The sequence below is a fragment of the Leishmania infantum genome, chromosome 33 (assembly GCF_000002875.2).
Source record: "Leishmania infantum JPCM5 genome chromosome 33".
Taxonomy (NCBI): Eukaryota; Euglenozoa; class Kinetoplastea; order Trypanosomatida; family Trypanosomatidae; genus Leishmania; species Leishmania infantum.
The window spans coordinates 65200-81064 of NC_009417.2; the positions used below are offsets into that span (position 1 = coordinate 65200).

Here is a 15865-nt window from a genome sequence, read left to right on the forward strand (position 1 = left end):
GGGTGCATGCATCGCGCCACTTCTGCGCCGAGAAAGATGCGAGAAGAGAAAAATAGCGGACAGAGCAGTATGTCTGAGAGTTCACAGATGGCAGTGGCAGCGCGCACGTCTCTCTGTCGTTTCTTGGGCACCAGCTGCTGCACAAGTAGCGGGCCTGAACGCATCAAGGTGAGCCTTACGTTTTTCTCGTCTTCATGGGTTCCCCTCCGAATAGCATTCTAGTGCTTCACTTCAGTGTACCCGTCCTTGCAGTCCTTCACTGACAGAGCCGTCACGGTCGCAACAGCGGCACACCACCAACGAGCGAAAAACTCCGCTAACAGACAACACGAAGAAAAGGAACAATGCCCAGCAGGGGCGGTGAGGGTCAGACGTCACACAGCTTCTCGAGCACGGACCTCCAGAACAGCCACCACCCTCACGCCGCGTAAGGTACCCGTCGTTGGTGCAGGCACCAAAGTGCGCTGGAGAGGGGAAGGGGCAAAGAAGTTTTCCGCCGACTGAGAGCAGCAACAATGGCGCAGCAGAAATGACGACAAAAATGGAAGAAAGAGGCCGAGCAAGAAGGCGAAAGCCGGGACGGTCTCAGGTAAGGATCTCCCCCACAGCAAAATACCGTGAGATCACGGAACGGACTTGCCTACGCGCTCGCTGGGGGGGAGGGGGGGTCCTCTTCTGTATAGAAAAAAGGTCCGCCTCTTCTGGCTCCACGCTATGGCGTGATGTCCGTCGGCTCCACTTCGATCTCAGCTGCAGAGATGGTCTCTGCTTTGTCAGTGCAGGCATCAGCCTTCCCCTGATCCTCGACGAACTCAACCTCCAAGGCGCCCTCGGTGCTGTAGTCCTCCACCGTCTCCTTAGGCAGACTGAGGTCATCCGGCTCCAGCTCCTTCTCCACAAAATCCTTGTCGATCTTGCCCGTCTTGAGGTCGTAGTACACTTTTGCAGCCCGAGCCACCTTCTTCCCCTTCTCATTTTCGCCCATGCCGAACGCCATCATGCCGACAGAGCCGCCCGGCATGCCGTCACCGCCTTTAAGCGCCGATTGCAGCATCGACGCTATGCTTTCGCGCATCTCTGGTGTCATGTTTGCACGCAGTGTGTTTTGCATCTGCGATATGCTGTGCTGATCTATGAGCCCGCTTCCGGGCTCGAAATGGCCGTTGAAGAACTCTGGTACTCCTCCCTGTCCAGAAGAAAGGTTGGGCACCCGTGCTTTGGAGAGAATGTCGGAGAACTGCTTGTAGCGGTCCTCATCGCTCAGAAAGCGTCGCGTCGATGCGAACGGCGCCGCACCAACGCAGCGCATCATGCAGCGACGCATCGCCTCCAACAATTGGCAACAGATGCGTTGACCACAAGAAGGAGATGAAAAAGGCCTGATGCACCGCGGTATGCGCACAAGTGCTCGGAGTGGCAGACCTAATGCGGCTACACAGAGAGAAAACGCACAAGCACGAGCACGCCTTGCGCATGCTGCCATGGCACGCGTGTGCGTGTGCGTGCGTGCGTACAGAACCGAAAAAAAAAAACGGTGGGTTGCACCGCATGGTGAGAGGGGAAAGATGAAGATGCCGTCATCATCGGGCCTATGGGCAAGCACCGAGGAAACGAGGGATGATAACGAAGCAGCCACCACGGCAACTATGCAGTGGACGACAGAGAGGCACTTCCCCACCCCTCTGCCAACGCAATAAAACAAGCGTAAAGAGAAAGGAGGCAAGCCGCAAAGCCCATGCCGAGGCAGCTGACACCGCGCTCGGCATGCAATGCCGTGCGCCTGGGCGACAACACGAATACACCAAAATGTGTTGGTGCAAGGCTGACGTAAAGGAGGCTGTGCGCAAATCTTGTCTGCAGAGAGCGCCCGCGCTTTTTGATTTGTTTGTGTGCATGTGCGCGCGTTGGCCGCATTGACCGTCTTGGTCGGCACAACATAGTGATAGCCTATCCTTCACCTATCGGCACAGAAACGCACATCAATGAATACACATACACGCACAGACCGAGAGAGAGAAAGCCCACTACACCGCCACAGTCCAGGGAAACAAGGCAATCCCTCCATGCCGCACACGCACGCACACACATACACACACGAAAAACAGGAAGAAAAGGATGAATGCCAGCGAGAGAGCCATCCGTCGCACGCCCTTTCTTTTTCCCGTGCATTCTTTTCTTCGCTGAGGGACGGCGTAAAGGCCATGTTGGAACAGAGAGAGGAGTGGGGAGGCTGAATAAGGGAGCCGTTATCGGATAGAAAGACAGATAGACGGGTGTCAAGGGGAGAAGTGCAGACGGGGCGGGCGACAGAATCGCAGAGGCGGAGCAACGGAGTGGATAGCAAAGCTAAACGGTGAAGTTCCTGAGTGCAGCGAGGGGAAAAGAGCAACAAAACGGCAAGCGCGAGATACACGCGCAGAGGAGGGGAACGAAAGAAAGGCACGCAGAGGTACCACTGCCAACTGCTACAATCGTAGCTGTTCCCACCACACGCACAAAAACCATCTATCCGATCTCCCTCAATGCGTCGAGGCCTCAGCACTGAAACGAGTGAGACGCGCATCATGCAGTACCGGATGGGCTGGGATGCCGGGGGAGCTCGAGGACACTTCAACAACCCTGAGCACCGCTCCCTGCGATGTGCGTACACCGGACGCAAATGCTCGCCCATACGCGTAGACATCTTGTAGAAACCGCACATCAACCCGAATCGTGGGCGAATTATTCGACTGAGGCGAGAGCACGAAAAGCCCCTCTGGTCGCACGAGCAGCCGCAGCCCACCGACTCACGGCTGCTCGCCTACGTCTATACCCATGGCTGATCGTGTGGGGAAGCGCAGACCGAGCAGTTGTTCCTCCTCCACGCCTAGCTCGGTGAGTAGCGAAGCGCCTGTCGCCCTGCCCGGCGCGGCTGCGCAAGCGCCTTCCTCCCGTCCCTCCATTGTTCCGTAGCTAGCGTGGCTTCGCGCTGACATGTGGATGGAACTGCTAGCTGAGCGACTGGACATGTCAATCTGCGCCCACGTCCGCTGCGGCGGGTAAGCGGCCGTCGGAAGGAGACGGAAGAACCAGCGTACCACAAAGTGGCGGTGGCGTGGAATGTCGCTCTCCATCCAGTCAGTGTAGCACCGCCGTGGCAGCGGGTTGCCATCGACGTCCTCGCCAGGGTTGTTCAGCTGCGCGTCACCGAAGATCTGTAGGAGATTGCGCTGCACGCCGAGGTCGTAAATGTTGCGGCGCATGTACGACCGGAGTGTTCGCGCGCGGTAGGTCGCCGGGTTCGCATCGCCTCTTGGCGTCGTCGTGTCTGTTTCGACATCTGAGTCCTCTGAAGTTCCGTGAGAGAAGAGACGTCGCTCATTCTCGTAGATGACCATGTCAATGGTGGTAATGTTGTGTCGCGCGTACGTAAAGTGTCGCTTCAGCAAGTACGTGGTCATGGCAAAGAACAATAGGCTCTGGGCTATGCACACCATAACGCCGAAAAATGGGGGGCCGACGTCCAGCTCTTCGGCGATGTTGGCGCCGACACCGAGGCCCTTGCGCGGTGGTGGTGTTTCTGCTGATGCCGCTGCAGTAGTTTTCGGCGTTGGTGCAAGGCCAAAAAGATCTTCTTTCACTTCGAGCACGTAGACGGTGAGCGCAATCGACAGCAACGTCAGCACCCACGCCGTGAGAAGCCACGTGTAAAGAAGAACGAGAAGGTAATTCTTGTAATTGTAGAAGCCGACGCACTGGCCCAGCCACGGGCAGTGATGATCGTACTTGAGAACACAGCAATTGCACCGACTGCAGTGATGGGCACGAGGAGGCTTGTAGGTGGCGCACATGGGGCAGAAATTCAGGTAGTTGTTCTGCACGCTCGTGTAGCTATTCGCCTTGGGATTGAAGAAGAACAGCTCATGTGGAGGCTGATTCGGTGGTAAGACGGCGTCCGCTGGCGGCTGAGCCGACCGGCCAACGCCCTCCCCCATGGCCGCGTCGGCCGCAAACGTCCGCAATCGTCCGTGCTTTTGTGCTCTGAAGCCTGTCCTGCCAGATGGGTAGAGTGCCACCGGCGTATCAGAGCGGGTCAGTGGCTCGTAGAAGGTGCTCAGAGCCAGGGAAGCGCTCTTTGTCGCACGTTGTCGAAACACAGCCGGCACTCGGCCAGGCGGAATGATGACGGCCATGGTGTACGCCCACATATCCATCAGCAGCAAAAACACAGACGTGATAAAGAGCAGCCAGCCCCACAATCTCACGCCGCACAATGTTGTCATGCTCATCGGCGACAAGCGCGACCAGCGGCTGTTCTTCCCTGACGTCGAATGGGTAGCGTTGCCCTTGCTTAGCAACTCATCGGCACTCATGTTGATGAACGGGTGCAGAAAAGCTGTCGCGAGGGCCTCGAGTGTGTTGGGGAAGAGATACGTGTAAAAGCTGTGAGCGGAGTACATGGTGGTGCACACCAACGCTGTGACCACCACTATGTCGCTCCAGCTACGCTCGCAGCAGCACACCATTACCTCACGTCAGTGGAGCAGCCACGCATAAACTAAGAGCAGAGCAAGGGAACTTCTGAAAGCTCGCACGAGTGGCAATAACAAGGCGGTCTGAGATCCTATCCTCGGGGCAACAGCAGCTTCGTGCCGATGATAAGTAGCCTCCGCGATGCACGGCAACCGCACGATGTATTTGATGGCAGCGGCGCAACGAAGAAAAAAAAATAAGAAGTGTCGTCTCGCAGGTGTCGATCTCTATTGGTGTGGTGAGCGGTCTGCTTGTAAAGGGGAGCGACGGCTACGGTGACCGGTCCTTGGCACAAGAGAACACTTCACCCGCCCTTCACTTTCTTTATGTGTCTTTTTCTGCCGCTTTCAACTGGCGCCGCTCAATAGCGAGACTGTGAAGAACAGCGGGTGCTCGTACACGTTGGGGTATCCTACAGCAAACGTCTCGATGCCATTCCTCTGCGCGCCAGGGAGTAGCAGCAGTGTGCAGCACGCCAAAGTGCGCCAGTGGATGAGGAGGGGTAGGATGCAACAATACTAGTGAAAACGATCCTGTCGTGTGCTGTATAGACAGCCTGAGATAGTAGAGGCGAGTTCACACAAGGAGAGCAACGAAGCAAGAGTCGATCAATCTGCGATGAACGCCGGGTTTACTCCGAGAGCGCGACCCGCCACGCAAAGGAAAGTAAAAAGCAGAAAGGGAGCAGCAACCCCAAACCAATGGTCGGATCAGCATAGAAGGTCATGTGCGGGCGTGTTGTACGGGCGGTGACGGTGTTGACAGCGCCACAGACACACGCGTACACCGAGGAGCACGCGCACACGAGGAAAAGCATCCCATTATTGTTGTTTTCCGACACAACGTTGTTTGTTGTCGTTGTAGATGAAAGCACACACGGGCCCCAGAGGAAAGGATGAGAGGAGCGCGAGGAATGGGCGAGGAAGAGAGAGTCGGAGAAGTGAGAAAGGAGAAGCGGAGGCTTCACAAGCGAAATGACAGAGGGAGCAGGAGGGACACGCGAGAGGACCACGGGCACCGTGCTTTTCGCCACCGATCACATTTTGCGTGGCAGCGAATCAGCTCACAAGACGCTCGGGGATGAAACTGAGTGCGGCGAAGCCCCGCTAATTGGGAAGAAAGCGGTCTCTTTCACTTCCCATACCTCAGAGGCCTCGTCCAATAGTCGGAAAAGCTACATGTGCACATCCGCTCACCGAAGAGGTGCATCATGTACGAATGTGGCGTGATGCGCTGGCATTCCCATACGCCTCTCTCACTCCGCGTCGCTGCTGCATTTAATGTTGCCGTTTCGCTAGGCATTTTCACGTTAGTATTTTTCTGTTCGCGGCTTCCGAAGCCACTACAGAGAAGCGAAGTCACAACCGTTTCTCGTGAGCCATCTCGAAAGTCCTGCCAAAAACCGCCCATGCATCACGTCAAAAAGAATAAAGAAAAGGAAAACAGTACAGAGGGAGCAGAGAATAGCGAGGAGCAGGACTAAAGAACATAAACGAGTACGGCCGTCTCTTTACACAGATCCGCACGATCCACCTCCTTCCCGCACCTACACGCAGTCTCAGACGCAACCGCGAAGCCCTTTACAGCGACTTCCTCAAGCACGTGGGCAGACAACAAAGGCATCGCCGACCGCGCATCACGGAGCTTTCTCATCCAATGAGGTTCGGCGACAACACCAGCGGAAAGGAGAAAAACTGGTCAAGTACACACAGGAGGCTTTTGCGTTCTGAGCGTGTCCATTCTACACCCGGAACAAGTCAACGAATACGCGCATGCAGGCACAGCTCGCCGGCCTCTGCTGCACCACAGCGAAATCCTCGCCGTCTAGGGCGGGGCCTCTGCCGTCGCATCCGGGCGTGCGTCTAGCGGGCGCCTCGTGTCCTTCCTCCGCTCCATACTCCCCGTGCGCGCGGCGCGAGCGGCTCCAGGCCCACCTGCCTGGACGGCACGGCCATGATCAAGGCGAGCCGCACCCAGCGTCCTGCTCGAGGGCGGAGCCGGTGGTGTGCGGCGTGCGGGTAACAGGGGGTGGTCTAGGGTCATGCCGGATGAGCTCAGGGAGGAAGTCGGCCGGCCGCAGGCCAGGGCCCTCGGAGACCCTGCACTCTGCCAGCATGTCTGCCGTGCTTCTCCCTGACTCGCTTCAAGCCCCGGCACAAGGCCGGGTGGAGACCCTCCACAGTGGACTCCCGATGACTCCATGGCGTGGCTCGGGGCGCCCTCGCCATGCTTCCGCCGCCACCGCCGCACCAGCCCACCCGGTCGGGCGTACGAGATGGCGCATGCGTCGCACACATGCACTGCGGCGCTGATCCGTGTGCATCCCCTGCGCGCCTTTTTCGCTTATCGCCCACGCTATTCTCGCCCCTGGATGCCGTGCCTGGATGTGATACACCATGCCCGCTGCGGCGGGCAGCACGTGCACACAGCAGCTTTAGGGGCGCAACGGCTGCGCGCGCGTGTATCCTTCGCTGGCGTCCGTAGACCCCACTCACACACACGCGACTCCGAGCGTCGACTGGCCAGCCACTGAGCAGACGTGCTCGTGCGTCCTACACGCGGTGCAAAGATGGAGAGCGAGAAACCAACGCCGAGCACACACGCACTAGCAAGAAGAGAGAGAAAAGGAAAAATGTGGGCCAGCGCTCAAACGGTCGAATAGGAAGAGGCGTCAGGAGCGCGTGTGCGTGAAGATGTGGCAGGCAAGGGTGCCCACGGGGGCAGCAACGCGATGGGAGCAAAGATAGAAGGGAAGGCTATGCGGACGCAGGATCGTCTTTATACGTAAGCGGGCGCGTGCCGTAGAGGTAGGGGCGGGATACGGAGGAGAAGAGGAGATGCGCATCAACGCCACAATCGGCAAGGAAGGTAAGGAGAGAAACCGCCGAAGACAAACAAGGGCAGCGAAAAGTGGGAGAGGCGCAGAAGAGTGCGGCAAGAGCAAGGTGCCCACATCGACTCCGCGTTGCCACTCGCAGTATTGCGCGGCCCATGTGCCACCGCACCAAGAGCAGCAGAGGGTACCCAAAACAAAACGCACTCGTCATTGCAGGAGCAGCGACCAGAAGAGGGCACAAGACGGAGGCCCATCCTAAACCTTTTCCATGATCAGCGCAGTTTGAAATTTCGTTTTTTTTTGCCTTGAAAGAGCTGTGAAACGGCACCGGCCACGCAGAGAGTACCGTTGGTGTCCGACGATGCTGCCTTTCGAGCCCGCAAAGTCCACCACCACCATCACTTCTCACAAGCTGACGCATGCGCACACGCGGGTGCAGATTTTCACGGCGAGCCTTCGAAGTTCTCCGTGGCGCGTAGGCGTAGATCAGCGCCATCCATGTGCGATGATGATGCCCAGAGAAGCCGTATGGAGTCGTCACCAGTGCCCAGTGGCTGCAGGTGATGGCGATGCACGCGCTGGCTCATGGAAAGATTCTCTGCGTCAGCAATGATCGTCTGAGCATCACGTTCGCCAATTGCAGCCATGGCGTACGATGCCGGAGCCGCACTCGCCTTCATGGACGCAGAGATCAGTGCAATCTCTGTGAGGGACGCCTGTAGCTGCCTTACGCGATGATGCATCCACGGACGGGAGAGGGGGCACTGCTGCCATGGTATCTCTGGCGACGTGCTGCAGCGTCGCGCCAACACGCGCCCTGTCATTCCCTGCGGCAGCCCAGCCTTCGTGTTCAGTACGAGAGAGCAGTCATGGTCTCCCCCAGAACGGAAGCACTGCCAGCTGCACGTAGCGCTGCCTAAAGCCGGTGCCTCCGCCTCCTCGTCACGGCCACGTTTTCGGCTAGCCACCACAGACCTGACGCACAGCCACCGGCTGCGCGAGTAGTTGCTGTCAATGGACGCACCAGCATCGCGTAACTTCGCGGCTGCCAGCGGACTTGTAGCGGCAAAGTCGGCACTGCTAAAGAAGGCGAACTTCGGAGTCGATGGCAGTGTCGCGTCGCTGTCCTTGTGAAGCCAACACCTACGACTTCGCCACTGGAAGGTGGCCGCTGCATTATCCGCTGCTGCCTGCAAATCCCCCAAGTCCTTAAATGGAGGATGCAGAACATGAATGGAGGACAGTCGCATTGGCACAGGAAAGATAGGGGCTCGGCGACGGCCTTGCACCCCCAGCGCATGCCACCGCCAGACTTTATCTGTGCAAGACATCGAGAGGTTTGCACGTCCTTTGCCGGGCTTCACACGTGCAGCGTGCAAAAGCGGTGCAGCCCCGTTGAGCGGCGAATAGTGAGCAGCCAAGGCGTGTCTGTCAACATAAGTGACTGTGGGAGACGCACAATCCGCCTCTTTTGCTGAAGCCTCCGATTGCATGGTGGGGTTGAGCCAGCAGCCACAAGCAGCGCGCAACAGGAGGTGTCCGCTACGGCCTGAGCCTCCCGCCACGGCAGCCAGCGAGCCGCACATCCATCGAGTGCATACGAGGTGCAGTGCAGCCGTCTCTCGCAGCTCCCACTGCGGGGAGCCCGAAGCGCCGACCGCCGTGGCGGCATCGCAGTCGCCGCTGCGTCTGCGCAGGAAGAGGTCGGCGTACGCGCGGTCACTGCAGCGTGCGCTCGCCTCCGCTATCCCAAGCAGAAAAGCAATAAAGCCACGACGCGCCATCACCTCGGCATGACCGTCACGTAGTTCAAGGAGTCGTCTCACCCTCTCGCCTGCGTCAGACGGGGGTGCATCGTGCGCGGCAAGGCAGCGGGAGCCTGATCCGAGCGAGACACACACGTAGCGCCGCATTGCCGCTTTCGCGCCGCTCTTCACGGCCCCTCCTTCTTCGGCGCACGGGCATTCAAGGTATGGGATGCTGAGTACAAACGCAGCCACAATAACGGCGCTTTCCTTTCCCTTCGAGCTTGCCCCCTGCTCCGATGTATCCGCCAACGCACAGGACGGCCCCGGCCGCAGTGCGCCGTCCGCCAAAGCTCGATGCCACAGCTGGAGCCACACCGGCTGGGGCTGCGCCTCCACGGCACGGTGCACGGCGCCATGAGGCGTATCGCTCCACAAATGATCGGCAATCCACCTAAGCTGTCCAGCTCTCTCCTCTGGCGTGCTGGCGCCGTTCGCCTCCATAAGGGCAGACAAGTGCGCACTTCGCTCTAGGAGAGAGAGAGACTGGAGGGAAAGGAGTCGCTTACAACGAGCGAAGCATCACCCGATTAGCAGCAGCCGTCACTCGCACCACTTGGAGGGGGAGGGAGGGGGGCACTCACGCGCCAACTCCTCGAAGCGCTGCAGAAAGACGCTCTGCTGCGGCGCCCTACCTGATCACAGCGTCCGCGTTACTGGCAGTGTGGGATGCTCTAGAGCAGCGAGCAGCGCAGTTGGGACCCGGGTGGCTTCGCCCAAACGTGCCCCGTCGACTCCTTCCTGCGCTCGAGCGCTTACGGCCGCCAAGCACACGCCGCGAAGACGCGTGACAACGAATGGGAGAGAGCTGAAAACACCGAAGGATGAAACGGAAAAGAGAAGAGAGGCAGATTAGGGTGTGTGAGGTGGGTATGAGGCGCAGGCACTCGCAGTGTCACTTCGAGAGAGTGTCATCCCCATCAAGCAACGCAAGAGTGCTGCATGATGCCCCGAAGAGAGCCATCACCCTCTTACTGGTCGTGCGCCACACTCCCGGTCTCTATGAGAGGAAAGTGGTGCAGAGGCATCAGCAACGCTCCTGAAAGCCACGTCGCAGACAGCCCTCGCCGCCAGAGGTAAAAACAAGCGGGCAAGCACACCGGCACATACATGCACGCGTGAGCACGACACCAGCAAATGATGTGCCCACCGCCACGAGCCTTCCCCATTTGTGTGGAGAGAGGGGGAGGGAGGGAATGTAGTAGTCCTCTGTGCCTGTGCTGATAAAACGGCACACAAAATCGAGAATATTCAAAGAAAAAGAAGCATTGCAAGCCCACACCCTCCTCCTTCGCGCTGGTGAGTGCAGCCGTACATCACTCTCACAACAGACCGTCTGCACCAAGCACATACGGCCCCCCGCACGTGGCGGGACGTGAAGCAGGGCGTAATCCAGAGAGAGAGAGGGAAGGGGTGAGTCGGGTCGCTCACGGAAGTGTGGGGGAGGTGTGCGCAGGGCAGCTGGGGGACGGTGACATGAGGGGAAACAAGACGAAAGAAATACAGAGGAAATAAAACCGGCAGGCACAATGCACGCGCCGCCGGCGTCGTGTAAAAACTAGCGCATACGCGAGCGGCACCTGGCGTGCGGCAACTAGCTGGCAACGGGCGCGTCATTCGACTTCACCAACACTCACGTTGCCCCGCACGACACCTCGACGCAAACACGCGAGACTACCAAAGTGCATGTCCGCCACACACTCGCGGAAAGTTGAGCATACGCGAAAAAGAGCTCAGCACGACGACATGCTTTGCCGCAGTCGCCCACGTCCCAGAGCAGCGAAAAAAACTAGAACGTTGCCGAACATGAGGCCCGCGAACCGGCAGTGAACACGATAACAGTTCAAAAAAGAAAACAAAACCTCGCATCACATGAGCATACAAGTCGCTACGAGACACAGAACGGCGCCCAAGACGACACGCTCCTCCGCTACTCGCCCTCAGGTGGTACCTTCCCCATCTCCGCCCAACCTCACTCGCGTTGGTGTGCATGCGCTTCAGTTTTAGGAAGACGAACTACGACTAACGTGCGATTTTGGAGCCGATGGCAGCCTCGCAGCCGAAATCCGCTTTGGTAGAGCACACCGCTCACAGAGATCGGCACAGAGACATGCATGATCAGATGCGCAGCTCAAAAACAAATAGCCTCGCATGGTCGGCACGTCGATCCCCTCGACGAGCCTTTACCCGCTCTGGGCCCTCCGTTGACGCTTACGGATGTGCTCCTTGTACTCCTCCAGTGTACGAAACACCGACTTCGCCTCCGGTGTCGCCATGCCAGCCTCTGCCAGCCCATTCAGCAGCGGAAAGTGGGCAAAGAGATCGTACCCACCACTAAACTCCGGCATAAACGCCTTTGCGCGGACCAGGAAAGGTAGAATAGCCACATCGCCAGCGTTCATCCGCTTGCCGCCGAAGAAGGGGCCCTCACCAAACGGGTGCTTCGCCAGCTGCTGCTCGAGCTCGCCAGCAGCCCACTGAAGCTCAGCCTTCGCATCCTCGCCACCACGGATGATCCACGACATCAGTCCTCCAACGAAATACCCAGCGTTTTCCACGAAGAAACCCACCTCGTACTCCTTCTCCGCGTCCCCACGCGGCACCAGCGCACTACCCTTCGTCGCCACGCAGTCGATGTACTGAACAATCAGCTGCGACTCGTGTACAGCCTCGCCGCTCGGTGTAAACAGCGCAGGCACCGTATCGCGGGGATTGATATATTTGTACCACTCCGGCTGTGGATGCAGCGGCACCTCCACTATGTGCATCTGGAACTTGCGCAGCTCAGACGCGAGGCGTGCGCGGTCCACAAAAGGACAGAAAAGATTGCTGTACAGGACGTGCCCACCATTGGCGCCCATCATTGGCGCGCTCTCCGGCACCAGGTGGCGGTAGTTCTCGATGCACTGCGCCGCCGTCGGCGAAGTCTCACGCACAGACGCGCGTTGCGCAGCAGCGGCCCACAGCGCCTTCATCCGTGGCGCCTTGCAGAACACGTCGTACCCGGCGTAGTACATCAGAGCAGGTTTCAGCCGCACCAGGAACGGCACAAGCGCAACGTCCGCCATCGTGAACTCGCCGTCGCAGTAGTATGGCCCCGTCGTCTGGTTCGCCGCGAGCAGCCCGTCCACGTACGCCGCGTTGTCATCCATGGCCTTGCGCTTTTCACCACTCAGCGGATCGCGGAGCAGCCCGTGCGCAGCGCCAATGAAATCGCCGACCTGTGCGAGGAAGAACTCAATCTGGTGCCGTTGCGCTGCCGAGGAACCCATCAGCGCGCCCGCGGGCGCGCCACTGTTGTCCAGGTACTGCGCGATCAGCATCGACTCGAACATAAACCGCTTATCCGCATTGCCGACTTCCAGCGTCGGCACTGTCTCACGCGGGTTAATCTGCTTGTACCATTGCGGCATCTCCTCGCGCAGCCCAACAGCAACGCGATCGTATGAGACCTGCTTCTCCCGTGCGACGATCTCCACGCGGTGGCAGAACGGGCACGTTGCCGACACGTATAGCTTTAGCGCGCGGGCGGCCATCCTCGACGCCAGGCACGCAGTGGCTTAGTTGTGGATCGACGGTGCAAGATGAGTGGGGAGCGTCAGCAGCAACACGCAGCGGGCGCACTTCTAACGGGAGAGATGGTGAGAGACCGTAGGGGAGAACAGAAAAACAAACAGAGAAAAAAGATGGGCTGGGGAGCGGAAGCGAAAGGGCTGCAGGGAACCTGCTTGCTGTGGTGCTCGGCTGACAGGCAGCAAACACATCCACTCACGTGGACAGCACCAAGCGAGCGAGAAAAAGGCGGGAGATGATGGAGGGGGGGGGAGATGCGGGGTGGGGAGTAGATGAGACGATTGGAGACGCGTACGCGTGGGCTCACTTCGCCTCGCACCGCCGGAGGCACAGGCGCGCCGCGCGCGAACGGGGTGGCGCAGATGGGCGAAATGGGACGCAATGCAGCACCCAGAGAGCCGATGGGATCACTGCGCTGCAAGTCCATAAAGCAGGGAGTGGAATAGGTATGCTACACGCGCCGCTTATGCTCATGGTACGGCCACCGCGAGCATTTGCATGCCTGTGTCCGTGGGCAGGGCCATACATGCTAAACAGGAATATCTGTGAGGGTAGGGGCCGCAGGCATCAGGCGCATGGAGCGGAGCTGAAAAGTTGTGTATTCGCTAGAAAACCGAGCTCGTCGATTTCTGTTGGCCTCTGATCGCCATCAGCAGCCGCTGTCAAGCGGCGCTGTCCTCGTCAGCGAGGCGTCGAAGGAGAGTCTCGGCAAGGTAACGCGTGTGGTTTCGGCTGAGGCGCGCGTCGAGAACATCTTCTTTGTAGTAGGCGTTGAGGACCGCAGAGTCCCGGGTGGAGAGCATAGAGTGCTGCATTGTGCGCCAAAGGCGCCTGTTTGCTGTGCCTTCCGTCAACGTCTCCGGTGTAGCCGTGACGGAGGCGACGTACTCGGACGCCTTCACGGGACTCACGCTCCAGAGGGCTGCCACAAAACTGCACAGCGGTACTAAGAAACGCTGCACATGTGGGGTCTCGTGCTGCGCAAAGGGCGCGCAGGTGCCATGCTCAGAGCCGATACCAATGTGCAGACGAGAAGGCCCGCTGGTCGAGCGTGTAAACAGCCGCAGCGCGTCCTCCAAGGTGGCGATGCCGGGCATGGCGAGGTTAGATGTCGGTGGGCGTGCGTTGCCTGACTCCGCGGCATCAGTGCACAAGCGCACGACACCGAATGGCAGTGCCCCACATGCTGATACAACAAGAACATCCGTGGAGTCCAGATGGCGATGAGACTGGGCAACGCGAGCAACCGCCTCACCCCACATCACTTCGGGCACATGCGGCTCGAGAAGTGCGCACCGCACAGGATAACGGGCATCACCAAGCAACAATCGGTCGCACCACACCCCCATATAGTCCACCACCCGACTCGAGTCCCATGTTTGTGGGCTGCGGAGGGTCTCGGTGCGGCCAAGCCGGCCACGTCGCGCCCGCATCGTGTAAGACTCGTAAAAGTTGCGGGCACGCCCCTGCCGATCGCGTGCATGCGCCCGTGTGGTATCCGGGTTGTGTACATCGCTCGGAGAGGGACGGCATTGCAGCAGCAGGTGCTGCGAAACGCGTGTGGCAACAGCGCCGCGGCTCTCGCGCGCGTCTAAGCCTTCGACGAACCCCAAGCACACGATCACCTTTTCCACGCGCGGTTTGGTCAGCGAAAACTGAACACGCTGCCCTGCCTTCATGTTCCAGGCGCACAACGACCCGCAAGTAGCGTGTGCCACTTCCGTTTCTTGTGTCTTTGTGATCCTGTCTCACCGTTCGTGATGCACCTCTGTGTCCACACGCACTGAAAGCGAGGCGTCGCTGTCGCCTTTCGAGGTTATGTGGGAAAGGATGAAGGAACCGAGGGAAAACAGATGCCCCTTGAAGCTCGGCGTCCAGGGTTCAATCTTTCCCGCTGTGAGCCAGGCTCAGGCAACGTAGCCGCGCCTAGCAGACGTTCTTCTCGAACTCCTGCGAAACCACTGGCAGAGGTGCAGCTGCGTATGCTGCAAGCGGGCGGATGTGTGGAGGGGATGAGGGAAGAGTTCGGTTTGGCCAACTTCAAAGGTGAAGAGACGAAGTGCGGCAGCCGCAGTGTAGGGGGAGGGCGAAGGCAGCACACAGACACCAAGCGAAGAAGACGGCGGAGGCACTACAGCACTCAGACACGGGAGGTGAGGAGTTGGAGATCTGACCTGTAGCGCGCGCCATCACGGCACCGTACCGGGAGCCGCAGCGAATGAAATAGGCACTCAGAGACGGGCAAGAAAAAGAGAGAGTTGGAGGAGGGGAACGACAACATTGTGCTGCAGCACGCCCTCACCAACAGGAAAGGCAGAGGAGGGAACAGAGAACACCAATGAGTGATGTGCATGGGACGGCCTACATGATTAACGCTCCGCGCACCCGTGCGTCACCTGATACGCTCCCGTAGAGGCGGAAAGCTCATAGTTGAAGTTCTGCCAGTGAGCAGCGCATTCGAAATTCGACGTTGCGGCGCATCGAAGAGAGACGCAAAACGCCAGTGCGCGTGGGTTCTGTCACCAATGCTCTCGCCACTCTGCCAACTGTGGTCGCTGCTTCTCTTCTGTGCTCGACTCAGCTATCCCTCCTACCCTGCCTCCTCACAGGTCCCTACGCGTCGCGCACCCCCTTTCATGGTTCGCCTAGGTCTCGTCGATCTGAAAAAGAACCAATGCGCAGGAAAAAGGGGGCGCCGTTGGTAACACACGAAACACAACTAAGTGAGCGAGTACCAGCGGCACTGTGCCGAAAGCCCTGGGAGGGGGTGAAGGTTGACCAACGAAAACGCCGCTGCACAACATGTTAGCATCCAAGCACGAACACCGCCACCAGAGGTTGGACACTCAAAAACATGACAGTCGAACTGAGAGACGCGACACGGCGGGAAGCGCACACGAGCAGACGGCTTCGGGCTGCTCAGGAAGCTGCGTACTCGGTACTGTTGAACGCGCAGCATGCACCTCTACAGATACTCGAACAGACAAGCATACGCGTCTGCTGCAAGAGCGTGAGAGGAGCCTGTGATCTCGTACAGATCAAATCGCGCGTCTGCACAGCATGGCTGGTTTCGCTGCTCCTTGTTAAATCACTGCCTTTCATCACTACACGAGAGTAGCGCGGACGTGGTTCACAAGAA

At 58.9% G+C, this 15865-nt stretch overlaps 5 protein-coding genes across 5 annotated transcripts; all 5 read right to left on the reverse strand.

The window, feature by feature from the left end:
- Positions 1 to 712: 712 nt before the first annotated feature.
- On the reverse strand, positions 713 to 1483 carry LINJ_33_0230 (conserved hypothetical protein; the record flags this gene model as incomplete). The annotated part of the gene is made up of 1 exon (XM_001468071.1): positions 713 to 1483. One exon carries the CDS (start codon positions 1481 to 1483, stop codon positions 713 to 715), a length of 771 nt encoding a protein of 256 aa, XP_001468108.1.
- Positions 1484 to 2786: 1303 nt separating this feature from the next.
- On the reverse strand, positions 2787 to 4505 carry LINJ_33_0240 (conserved hypothetical protein; the record flags this gene model as incomplete). The annotated part of the gene is made up of 1 exon (XM_001468072.1): positions 2787 to 4505. The coding sequence occupies one exon, from the start codon at positions 4503 to 4505 to the stop codon at positions 2787 to 2789; it is 1719 nt and encodes a 572-aa protein (XP_001468109.1).
- Positions 4506 to 7791: 3286 nt separating this feature from the next.
- LINJ_33_0250 (adenosine deaminase-like protein) lies at positions 7792 to 9597 on the reverse strand (the record flags this gene model as incomplete). The annotated part of the gene is made up of 1 exon (XM_001468073.1): positions 7792 to 9597. One exon carries the CDS (start codon positions 9595 to 9597, stop codon positions 7792 to 7794), a length of 1806 nt encoding a protein of 601 aa, XP_001468110.1.
- Positions 9598 to 11336: 1739 nt separating this feature from the next.
- Positions 11337 to 12689, reverse strand: TDR1 (thiol-dependent reductase 1; the record flags this gene model as incomplete). The annotated part of the gene is made up of 1 exon (XM_001468074.1): positions 11337 to 12689. The coding sequence occupies one exon, from the start codon at positions 12687 to 12689 to the stop codon at positions 11337 to 11339; it is 1353 nt and encodes a 450-aa protein (XP_001468111.1).
- Positions 12690 to 13388: 699 nt separating this feature from the next.
- On the reverse strand, positions 13389 to 14405 carry LINJ_33_0270 (conserved hypothetical protein; the record flags this gene model as incomplete). Its single annotated transcript, XM_001468075.1, has 1 exon — positions 13389 to 14405. One exon carries the CDS (start codon positions 14403 to 14405, stop codon positions 13389 to 13391), a length of 1017 nt encoding a protein of 338 aa, XP_001468112.1.
- Positions 14406 to 15865: the final 1460 nt, after the last annotated feature.